This window comes from Triturus cristatus, chromosome 6 (genome assembly GCF_964204655.1).
Source record: "Triturus cristatus chromosome 6, aTriCri1.1, whole genome shotgun sequence".
In the NCBI taxonomy this organism is placed as follows: domain Eukaryota; kingdom Metazoa; phylum Chordata; class Amphibia; order Caudata; family Salamandridae; genus Triturus; species Triturus cristatus.
In genome coordinates this window covers 1,465,669,625-1,465,682,365 of record NC_140589.1, presented here as the reverse complement: position 1 = coordinate 1,465,682,365, position 12,741 = coordinate 1,465,669,625, and the positions used below count along the sequence as shown (strand labels likewise).

General features: G+C 39.8%; 1 protein-coding gene across 5 annotated transcripts in view; it reads right to left on the bottom strand.

Moving 5' to 3' along the window:
• VPS54 (VPS54 subunit of GARP complex) overlaps positions 1-12,741 on the bottom strand; it is a 541,872-nt gene that overhangs the window by 387,035 nt on the left and 142,096 nt on the right. For all 5 annotated transcript variants that reach the window (XM_085612543.1, XM_085612546.1, XM_085612547.1 and 2 more), the window contains 2 exons: positions 10,772-10,903; positions 5,513-5,898 (listed from right to left, as the gene is read on the bottom strand). In XM_085612543.1, the coding sequence (XP_085468669.1) occupies positions 5,513-5,898; positions 10,772-10,903 (518 nt within the window). The remainder of the gene's footprint in view (positions 1-5,512; positions 5,899-10,771; positions 10,904-12,741) is intronic.

Below are 12,741 nucleotides of genomic sequence, written 5' to 3'. Positions count from 1 at the left end.
CTTTAAAATCATCAATATTAATGGCCCAAATTTCGAATGCCTTCAATTTTATTCTGATCTGCAAACATATAAAACTCTTGACTCCCAGACTGTGATATGGGGTGAGCATTTCAATGCTATCCTTAGCACAGTTCTGGATAGATCAGAAGATGCTCCAAGAGGCCATCTGCTACTATAGTCCTGAAGGATGATTTGTTTGATCATTGGGTGTTTAGGTTACCTGCATCGCCAAGTTCTAAATCCACAAAATGTACCCCGGTATTGATTTCGGGATTATTATTTGGGATGTTGGCTCCGCTATACGTGATCAAGCCACTCTCCTGCACCGGCTCTCTGATCATGTACCAGGTGCCTTGGAAATGGAGGTGCTGGCATGGACTAAGTGTGCCCGCCTTTCAAGCTTTTCTTCTGAGAGCTTGCTAGACTTGGACTGGGCTTCAGATCTGAAATTGCAAAGCTACAACACACTACTTCAGTAATAAACTGTGCTCAGACTCCAGTTATAGTATTGACACGTTTAAAACATATATTCGAGATGTCTGTATCAATAAATGGTCAGACGTCCTAAAGTTGATCTGTAGTAGTTTGGAATATCTAGAGAAAAGTTGGCACTGCATCATACCACAGTTAGAAATGATCGATTGCTTGGTGGGATTTATTCTAAGCTACAGGAGTTTATTACTTCACCGAACAGAAGTCAATTTTCTGGGGAAGAACACGGTGGTCGGGACCTAAGGAGAGGTTACAGGATCTTCAGACAACTCTATGCTGTATGATAACCAAGTGTTTTGACCCCTTTTAGGAAGTACTATGAACATCTCTATTCTCTGCAGTTTTCGCACTCTGACACTCTTATTCTGTAATATTCTGATAGACTAACAATGTCATGGTTGTAGAATGAGTGTAGAGAACAGTTAAAAAGGCCTCTCATGAAGGGTAAGATCAAGAAAGCCATCAGTAAGATGTGGAGTTGCTGAGCCTCCAGAGCGGACGGTCTCATGGTGGGTATTTATAAGTTGTTAACTGGGGAGTCAGCAACAAACATTCTGGCTATATTTGATGAAGAACCATCCCTGAGAGGAAATTATTATTTCAATGCTTAAACAGGGTAAAAAAATACTGTTCTGTGCATCTTCAAGGCCACGGTCTCTTCTCAACATATACACTAAAATCTTAGATAAGGTTATTGCCAATCGTCTTCTTCCACCAATGCCAAGCCTTGTTCTGCACAACCAGTCTAGTTATATTCTTGGCTTGTGAATTTACTACAATAAAATTGACGCACCTTTTTGCATTTGTGAATCTATTGACCTATGAAGTGAAGGCCGCTGTGGGATTCAAAGAAGCGGAAGAAGCTTTTGACTTGCTTGCATGGGGATACATTTTGGAGAATCATACAAATAGTGCTTGGGGTAGCAGCTCAACCCATTGTTTTGACCCACTGTGTCATTCTAGGCAAAGCCCATCCCAGCAAATCAATACCGACCCTGCTCCTCATAGGAACAGTTCATCGATCCATCCGTTGCCAGTGGTCAGACTTATTGCAAGCATTTTCCAATCACCTTTTGTGTGTTTATTGTAATGCCCTAAGTGTCCATGACCCTTGCTCACTGTGCAACTGGAACCAAGATACACCAGTTTGAGGACATGGCTTGGCAGTTCGAGATGAACTGTTCATACTGGAACAGGACCAAGACTTAATTGAATATGGCTGGGTCGAATCCGAGGTGGCTTGGAATGCTATCTAGAACGATTGCCAGTGTTTAGACTTTCTGAAAGCATTTCTGACATCACCTTTTGTGTGTGTGATACATTTTGGCTGCCCTTAAAAGCTTGGGCGTTGGAAGGGAACTGCTATCCTAAGTGTCAATGCTTCATACTAACCTGACAGAGAGGATATTGCATCAGAACCACTGGACATTAAAAGAGGCACCAGCAAAGGTTTCCTGCTATCCCCACTATTATATGTCCTGGTTGATGAGCCATTTGCATGTGTAGTTCCAGAGCAAGTTCTGTATATCCAGCTGAAATCTTGTTGTAGCACAATTTCAGTGGAGTTCCACTGGGGTCGCTCATTCTCATGCCCAATCACTGCAACTCTTTACCTGCCTACATCAGGAACACCTGATGCACTTTTCAGTTCAAGAAGATGATTACGAAGTAATTATTCTCCTGCTGTTGCTCATTTCTGGAGTGTCAGGACACTGTTGGGGTTATCAGCCGTCCTTTATAAATTTCATATCTTATGTAAGGAAATGTGAGGATAATCTGTCACCATTTTCTCATTTCAGTAGATTATATGCAGATTTAGGAAATTTTCATCCATCCTAGCAATGAAATCCAGGACCTAAGGTTTGATTTATTAAGCCTGTAATGAATCAGGTTGATTCTTGGCTACGTTTTATAATTTACGTGTCCCCAGGTTCTCATTAAAATGCACTATAACTGTCAATTTGCGACTTTATTATGTATTTAACGCAAACAGAGAAAGCAAGTCGGGTGCCAAGATATCTAACTATGTATTATAAAGTTCAAAGCGTGTAATGGAATATTTCAGGCTTTTTGCAGCAGCACCGTTTCCCAAGAATAGTATTGGAGACAAACGAGGGCTAAGGATTCTTGAAAAACTCAGGGGACTGTGATAGTGCGTGGCATTCTGGAAGATTACCTCCCCACAAAACCAACTCACAAAAATCCTAATGGAGTCTCAATAATTACCTAATATTCTCCGATGAAACTTTACAGTTTCTTTCGAACACCCATGTTTCCAATAAATTAGCATTCTGCCTTCAAGAAGTAGCCAACTGGAATTTAAAGAGTGGGCATGTATTGATCCAAGAGTAATGCAATCATACACATTAGAGTCGAAGAAATATTCTGTCTTCATAAATTGTTAAATCACTCGCCTGGTTATTTTGCCCAATTGAGAAGATTATCATTCCAGCATATAAGGTTTGTATGCCTAGTTTTGTGGTATCAATTGAGGTTCAACAACATACATAAATGGAACAAAAGAGTATTTAGAGGGATGGAGAAGAGTGGAAACTGTCAGCAGAAACAAATAGGTTAACCTGGAGGCAGTCCAAAAATGTTCCTTGCTAATCTATCAGAAACTCGAGGAAGAGGAACGCAAGATACCAAGTAGCCCTTAAAAGGAGACAGGCTTACTGTTCATGATTTGACGTGCACAAAGCTGCAGTGTAAAACAAATCCAGAAAATACTGGTGGATAATATATTTTAAAGGTGGATCTAAGGCATCCTATTCATTGACATCAATTCCACACAAGGTCTAGATGCAATATTTATAAAATCTATAAGCCATTCAGGAGAAGGAAGTACCGTTCTCTTATATTTAGGACTTCGGATGGTCTCTTGGGTCCTCCTTCATTAAATTAGATAATTAGCTACAGTCAAGGAGGCAGCTGCTTTTGGGACCAGACCGAATTCAGTGATAAAAAACAAAAGGATCATGAACTCCGGGCCAAATTATTAGCCCCTTAGTTTAGGCACTGCTACAAAACTGGCAATATTTATTTCTTGTGTTCTATAGTACAATACTCCCTATTTATAAAAAAGGGTTCCTGCTAGTTGTGTAGTGGGTATCAGTAAATTGCTCTCCTAAATTCCGTAGCAAAAATCTTTGCAAAAAGTATTTTAGAGCATCTCAATTCTGAAGGAACTAAGGGACTTCTGTTACCCAACTGAACACTACAAATTAAACAAGTTCAAGATATTGAGCCTCTTGCGAGATGTGTTTTTAAGGTGGGCATTTACATGTGGAGTTGAATCGAGATATAATAACACTTATCATGAAACCAGGCAAGAACCAATTACAAAGAGCCATTTATCATTCTATCAACTATAAAGAGCCACTTATCATCCTATTTCACTATTAAATAAGGACGTGAAAATGCTTCCAAAAGCCTTGGCTAACAAGCTCTGCACACTGATCCCCCTCCTTGATTCATCTCAGGCAGGTGTGTTTTGTGCCTCACACATTCCCCCGGTGATAGTATGAAGATGCTTTCCACCTCCTTTAGCAGGTTTGCAGTGATGAAGATGTAAAGTTGCCTTCTCTCTCATTGCCAAGAAAATGTTTGACCAGGTAGAGTGAGGATTCCTTGTAAGGACCCCGCAAAGAGCAAGACTGAGAGCAGATTTTGTTGACAAGGTAGAAGGGCTATACAAGGCCAGTTAGAAATTCGGTTTGTGGTTGGCAGAGTTATGCACCTTGTCATAAGCAGGAACCACAATTTTAGTCAGGGTAGCAGCTTCAGGGACTGCTCCCTAAAATCCTTCGGCGCCATGACCCGGCAATTGGAGCACGACTTGGTGTTGTAGTCGCGCTTTAGACATCCCAAACAAACTAGGTGTGGGGCCCTCATCGACATGGCGCAGTGACAGGTGGCACTGGATTTAACACCGGTTTTCCTCAATGACATCCTCACTACAGCAGGTGGAAAAAAACCTAAAAAAAGTCAAAATGTCACAAACATTCCATCAAAGACTGACAGAGGGTTAGCTCTTCTCGGATCAGCACTGGCTGGTGTAGAAAGAAAAGAACTGACAGCGTGTCGAGATGGCGCTTATATAGGTGACGCAGACGTTACTTCATGCGCAGACGATGCCACACGGAGCTGGCCAACTTCACCTACCGGTGCACATAGGTACTGATCACGAAAAATCTTCTGGATCCAGTCTAACACCTGGGGAAATTCAAAGGTAAGAAATCTGGGGCTAGAACACTAGCCTTTTAATGTGCCCTATCTGGTAAAGGAAAAAAGTAGAGTAAAAGTAAAAAAGTAAAATGACCTGCTGGTTCCATGTTGTATGAGCTATATTTGGAGCTTGAGGAGTACCCAAATGGATAGCCTCAGAGTTTAACTAGATACCTTCCAGACCAATCAACTGTAACGGATTCTGCACACATTTAAACCACTTAAGATTACCACAGTCCTCTATTATCATAATAAGAACAGAAGATTAAAAACAATTGTGTGCCCTGTATGTATGTTCATTCAGGTCTGTACACATGCATTTTTTTAAATAGGTTTTTGCAAACCTTAAACAAATCTGGCTGCTTATTATTGTTAATAAGTGCTACATAGCAATGAGGAATTACTTGTGTCCCTGTACATTGACAGCAGGTTTTGTTCCCAAGAGCTCAATAAATTAAACTGCTCTGCAAACCTTATTTTCTAAGGTTCACATTATTCAACATTGGAAAAGAGTCTAATTATTATACTGTGCTAAAATGTATTAGCAGATCTGACAAGGATGGAAGCAACAAATACAGTAAATAAATAGTTATTTATAGTTTACAAGTTACTTACCTATCAGATGTCCAAATAATTTTCTTACCAGAACATATTGCTTCGCATTTCTTATTTACCTGTTAGTTCCCACAAGATATCTTTGTGCCCTCTGTCAACGACTCAAGCAAAAAAACAAAAAAAACTACCAAAGCCTAGTTTAGTTTTCACATGCATTAACCACTTTAATGTATCTTACCGGAAACTGTGAATGCCTTGAAGCTCCTGTTGCAGCACCTCCTGCGTAGTGGCTATCAAGTCCAACGCACCAACAAATTCAGAAGTCGATAACAATAACTGTACTGTGGGTTGCGTCTGATGCACTGTGGCCATTAACTTGAGTTTGTTGTACACCTTAACACAGTTATTTCTAGTCATTGTTTGTCGGAGAATATTGAACGATCCTTCACACATTACTTTGTCAATTTGAGAAATTTTGTCTCTAAGCATTTTAACAGCCTGAGAGGTTTTTCTGAGGTAGTCCTGAAGTTCATGTTGAGACGTCATTGCATGGAAAAATGCATCTGAACGTAAAGAAATCTGGTGTGCAATATTGACTTCAACAATATCCAGGTAATGGCTCAGCTGAAAAAAAAATAGATTGATTAGCACATATGTATATAATGCAAACACCTTTCTTCTAAAGAAACCTCCACTGTTTTTGTGAAGGTAAAACATTTCCCTTATGTTTATTTCTTCTAATGCCAATAAAACATAAAAGAAAGTTGCATCTTAAGTTCTGTTCTTGGTTGTGAGATGGGGTGCTCAATCTGAAAAGCACTCCAAAGAGATAGGCATAAAAAGTGCAAAGTTTGCATGTGTAAAAAATATTCAATTCGGGAGAAAGCGGCGATACACTGAAGGTACTAGAAGGCATTGGACTGCCTGTTACCGACTGGAGGGAGAGTCTCATGTTGCTTGCCAGCAGATGGTGGTAGTTTTGGGGAATATTACATCAATCTAGGCAATATAGTACAACAGCTTATTATCCATGAATCCCCCTTTCCTTTCAAAATGAAATTACAATTTGGGTTAGGCTTCTTTTGGATATTTAACTAGAGAGAGATTCTCAAATTAGATGCTAGAAACAATCACATACAGACCTATGAAGATAATGCAGAGGAAAAGATCACGCTCAAGGACTGTGTGTTGCATTTTGTATGATGATAAAGAAAAATAATCTGGGTGTTGTGGCTGCAACAGGAGCAATAGGCCTACTCAGACAAGTGGGGAAATGTTTTTATCAGGAGACATGCGGGAATGCTGGATGTGGGAATTTTGTGGATCCTTGCATATTCTGGAACTTTCCCTCAAGGAAATATGAGGAAAATGTGTAATTTTAGCCAAAGTGTGAGGTTTGCAAGGCATTCTGGTTGAAAAACGTAGCGGGATACATGCAAGCCTCAGCACCCTTCATTTGTCTGGGTACGTAGGTTTGACAAAAGTGTAGGATGTGTATGGATCCCTGGTTGCTGGCTGTCCCAATGCCAGAACAGTGAGGTCATTCACAATGACAAATGAAAGGCAATTGGGAATAAACTGATCACCCACCCTGTTCCTACATTAGAACTACAACCAAAATAATTTAAACTTCCTCTCACTTGCACACAGGGATGGAGCTCCTCTAGGCCTCAAGGAGGCAGAAAGATTAGGGTTTTAGCAGTGGGGGTTAAACCCAATACATGGACCTAAACAGAAAATTGGCCTTAGTGTCAAGTCGGATTTCTGCCCCCTAAGGACGCATTGGGGGTTAAATCCCCCCTTCCACTCTTACGGGCTGAGGGGGGGATGGGGCAAAAATACTGATGGGCCCATTATTGGGTGTGGGCACATCCTGATGTCTGAGCAGTCTGTCTTTACCCGTTCTTTTTTGGCATTTGTTTTAACTCCGTTTAGTGGACTTCCTGATTCCCCCCCCTCACCCACACTGGGGGTCAGATAGGGAGATTGGAGGTAAACACCCCGTTCTCCAGCACCCAGGCAGGGGGAGCACTGGCGCATGCCCAGAATGCCCCCCCCCCAACAGTTTTCCTTAGTGTCTGGTGGTGTTGATCCCTGCTTGAGGATCACCTTCGGAGGGGGGATTTCCCAAGCAAGGATCCACTAGGGAACAACAGCGCTAAAAAGGGGACACTGTCCCCTTTCAAGTGCTACCTCTCTGGAGAAATCGATACTCGGGGACATAGTTATGCTCCCTGGTGCTGATCAAAAGTGAAAGCAGACTATGTCTAAGGCCCAATTAGCTTTCATTTTATTCGGTGCGACCACAGCACACTTTGTGTCCAACTAAACAAAAAAAAAGGAACTTTTTACACGAGGGAAGATTTTCCCCTGCGTCCCAACTATATTATAATGCACTGGATGACCTGTTGATGTCAACAGGTTGCCCACCATATTGTAAAGTTTAATTAGTAGGGCTATCCACCGCAGCTCTTCAAGTTATGCAACACAAATATCTCAATCTGTCCACAGGTATGCACATACTCAATAGCAGGACCTACTGATATGAAGACCCTAGATTTCATAAAAACATTTCAGGATTCATTTGCTTTGTGCTCTTCAAAAATATGCCATTTTTGCTAGTTAAACTCTGCATACCAACAGACCTTAATCATTCAGAAAATTAAATGAAAGGAAAGTCACTTTCATGTCTAGTTCTCCATCGTGCCCAGGTAAAGAGAAACCACTATTTAAAAATGTTTTAAATTAAATATATTCATCTACAGACATATCATATATATTTGATATAGAAAATAAACTACCTGATCTAGAGTAAACTAACTGATCTAGTGCTATTTAAAAGGGATAAGGGAAAAGAGTGAGATGATCAGTAGCTTCAGATAGTAAAAACTGAATTATGCTTCCCACAGTAACGTGGGAGTTATTTTCTAATTATACCTGCATATTAATATGCATCTATTACAATTTAAAGGAAAACACAGAGGTTTAGAAATAAATTTTTCATGCCTTGGCTAAATTAGGTCTCGAATCAATCTTGGAGAAGAAGGCTGCTGCTGTCTCATAATAATCATTTTTTGTGTTTATTCCCTCATTTGACACTGTATGTATCAAAATGTGCACCGTTTGTTTTCCAATGAAAAGACGTTCTCGTAGAACACCGGAGACAGCCTTTGTTACATTCAAGCCGCTTCCTAGTTCCATGCTGTAGACGGAACATCTGAGTCTTTCCACTGCTTATTGTAACACATTTGCTTTGCCACTTCCAATACCATAATACGGTCAGATGAGGAGAACCAATATTCATGTAGTGTGCTAGTATTAACATATTGGGTCTACATGACGTTTTACATTTCTGAATTGTGATTTGCTAATGAAAGGATACATTTGCTCATCTGATGCTTACTGCGCAGTTCTTCATTGCTTTCAATGGTGAAATTCATTATAAAAGACTCCTGAATCTGGGGGTGAGTCAGATCTTTTTGGTTTCTACTAGGGATGCCTCCCGAATCTCTGAAGTTATTTTACATATTTTGGACTTGGCTATTTCTCTGATTTTGCGCATAATTGGTTTTATTTCTATTGCCGACACCCTTTTTGGCAATTGTTTTCCTATGTCCTAGGATTGATTTATTGAACTAAGATACATTTTGCCTTTTGTATTGTGCCTTAAAAAAGTTTAATAAACCTTTATGATTTTCTTGTGAAATACTGATTTCAAACTCCATTTTTGTGTCACTCCTTTCTTATTGACTATTTTTTAATGTTCTTTTAATCTTATCCTTAGGACCTCATTGCCACATCTACACTTGATGTCAACGTCCCCGACCCGGCAATCTGGGAGGGCTCTATATGTAGATTACTTAAGTGATAGCATCAGCGAGCCCACAGTGGACAGCAGCTTCTCAATAAAAGATTGCTAAAGTGTAGAGGCAGCATTTATTTTTACAACAAAGCAGGATCCCAATTCTTAGCCAATTACCATAGCATCCATTTCATCGAGGAGGAGGGCATTAGGACACAGATGAAGATCTTCATGATGGAGAACTAGAAATGCGAGCAAGTACCTTTTCCTTTTCTATCATAGTATCTTAACAAACACTCATAAATATTCGTATCATAATCTTCTCTTAGGAGAAGCAATGGTATGAATCGCTATAGTAACACAAATATGAAAATAGTAGACAAATTAGACATATAGGTTGTGCAGAAATGCCTGAAATCTGCATCTGGGAAGTAGTGGGGTTAGGTATAAAATCATCTATATAGTATAAAGTATAAAGTATAAAATCATCTATATAGTAAAGAATGGCTTGGATTTTGGTAATCCAGGACCAAGGGTGATAACCAATTGTTTTGTCTTCCTGATGTGCTTAGTCTTCTCTAGATAATGGTGTTAGATTCTTATCATCAAGGTTGTGAACAGACCTCTCTGTCAGACAAGCCCACATTTTATTTGTGTGGCATGAATAGTAGTCCGATTCCCATGAAAATCGGAAACCAGGGTTTGGTAAATGGACTCAAGGACTCTCAAAATCACCTTATTACCTTAAACAGCCAGCTCTGGCTGAGGCAAATTCCACTAAGGAAGCTGCTGCCAATGCTTTCCATGAAAGCAACTAACTCTCACAGTAATTTCCATTTCCGGACCACTTCCAACCTGAGAATTTCACAATCTGAAATGCAAATGTAGGAAACATTTGGAATTCAGTATTTCAGCATGTCAGCTGGTAACTAGGTTAGCAGACAAATATGGAATTACACAGTTCTGCAAACAAGGGCCTCCGTGTGTTAAAATAGAAAATATTCAGAGCCTTCCTAAAGGCTGTCTGCCTATCTCTCTTGTAGTGTCTTCACTGCTGAGCGAGGAGTATGGCCACTGCAGCAATATCAACAAAGTGCTGTTAATTAGGGTATGTTTATCAGCCCCTGTAGAAAAAAAAAACACTCCTTTGTGCTTATTTAAGATAATTCTATATTTTGGCATTGCAACAAATCAAGCACCATCATCAAACAACTAAATTACCGTCAATCAGACAAACTGGACCGTGTTCCAAATGTAGAAAATGCTATAGACGCCTCAAAGTCCAGAACAAACTAAAGATAAAAATTAATTCAAGAGGGTGCTGGGTGTCTATTTAGAGTTAAATGACTAGATTACAATGAGCAGAGTGGCAATAAACCCCTTAGTCAGGAAGGGTAATTCAGTTGGATAAATGGTTAAATCAGTAAACAAAATCTACATAGTCAGGATTCCAAGGATTTTAAGTGTATATTATTGACTTCTATATGAAACAAAATAGGTCTTCATGGGTTATTACCATATTTGAAAAAGCTGCAGTGGTAGAAAATGTTTTTGTTTCAAAAGACATTTGTGGTGCACAAAATGCAGGACGAGGAAACTGTACCGGTGCTATGTAAAGTGCTCTGATACCCGATACTGGGTCAAGTTCGCACTATATAAAACCCAGTTAAAAAATATAATGTGATCCACATTTACCTTTTCCTGAAGCAATTTTGATGAAGCTGTGTCACGGGTTCCTTTACCTCCAGCAGAACTAAAATGGGACCAAGGTAAAACCGCATTAAAGGTTGAGGAATCTTCCAAGGCAAAGTCTGGTGTCATAAAAATCTGAAACGAAAAAAGTCTTTGCTTATTGGTCAGTCATTGAGGCTTCCTGTACTTCCGGTCTTCCATGTTTAAAATCCTCTTGTAGTGTGATGAACCAGATGGAACTGCCCCACACAAATAGCACAATGATACCCTAGATGACAGTTTTCATATTAAGCACAGATGTTATGTTTCATATAGGTACCCTAACATCATACCCCTTCACCTACATTACCTCCCCTACACTACACTGTAACGAGCCTTTTCGGATTGAACCTTTACCTAGTTCTAGTCCTGGGTGCAGGAGGAGGGTTTCTCCTAAACAATAGAGTCCTATAACTTCATCAATAGACTCACACAGTATGAATGAATATTCATAAAGGTTCTTGGAAACCAGGCCAGGGCTACACCACCTTCTTCCCCATATCTTCTTACACGGTTCATCTCATACGTCATCCTCAAATCCAACAATGGATAACACACAATACAAGGGACAAAGGAATCCTAGATACTTTCTGTATAAATACAGCACCTCTTGCTAGTATTAGCTAGAGGGAACCAAGACTTCCAGGCCGACACACTGACCAGAGACGCTGAGGTTCCTGCTTGCAGGCGCTCCAGCTGACAGCGGTCTGAACATCCCTCGCGGGGTGTCCATCTCAAGACCATGAAGGACTCCTACATTCTCACACTTCAGGTAATGGGGTTCGACTAAATCCTAGAGGGATTCTTGGATTCACACCTACTCATATGCTAGGTACACTTGGGTACATCTAGATAGGCATCGTAGGAGTACCCGCACTTTTAGCATGCATTTTATATTCATGTATTTATTCATGCTTATTGCAAGATGGGAGAACTGTACTATCCTTTTATATTCACTGTACTTCATATATCTCTGCTACTGTCTAATGGTTGTTGCAGCTCATATATTCTACACAAGAATAACAACTGTTCATTAAATCCTTATTGAAACGCCCAGACTGTTTATTCTGTGTATCTCTGAGACAAACTTAGTGAGCACGAGAGACTGAGCGAAAAGTAGTACATTGTTTCCACAATCCTGAGGGATCAGGGTTGTCATGTTCTAAGGTTGCCAGAAACTATCCTCTCCCCGATAAGAGGAGACACTAGTGGCACTGTGAGCTAGCTAATGCAAACAGGCTAACATTCTTGGTGGGGGTGAACGGAACCAGTCTGCCACCAATCCCACAGTTTATGTTATCCAAACGTGCAGGTCCTGCAGGGGTACTATAGGAACTTCACGACACAGAGATCACCAATGTTTTTCAATTAACTTATATAGATGTTCCACAAGTGAAGTATTTTGATAACACCTCATATAAAAGTCCTGTTGATTGCTCAAAAGTAGAAAGAAAATTGATGGTTGTATATTAATAGGTAACTTAAAGTAATATACTAAATTAAAGTTAAAAACAAGAAGTGCATCTCAAGAAGAGGTGATCAACCAGATACCACATTTACACCGTTGTTTTATGAAAAGATTTATTGACTTATGTTGTTGGCAAATGTACTATATATTTTGCTGGGCTCTTAGGAAGGTTACTAATCATGTCCAGATAGGCGACTCTTATGAATTATATATCAGTATCTGAAAAAAATATAGAAACCAAGTTGTACAGAACAGGATGGCAGAGTCCAGGACTGAATAACTTCAATTTCACCTTTGCCATCACAATAGTTTTGAAGAGACTAGGATATTTGAAGAAATTGCTCTACAATTTCACATAAAAAATAGCCTCACTGATTATACTTAAAACTCAGTAGGTTGGAAGACGCACTCAGTGATGAAGCTCAAATATTTGACTATTTTTTTTCACAAACTGCTAAAATCAATA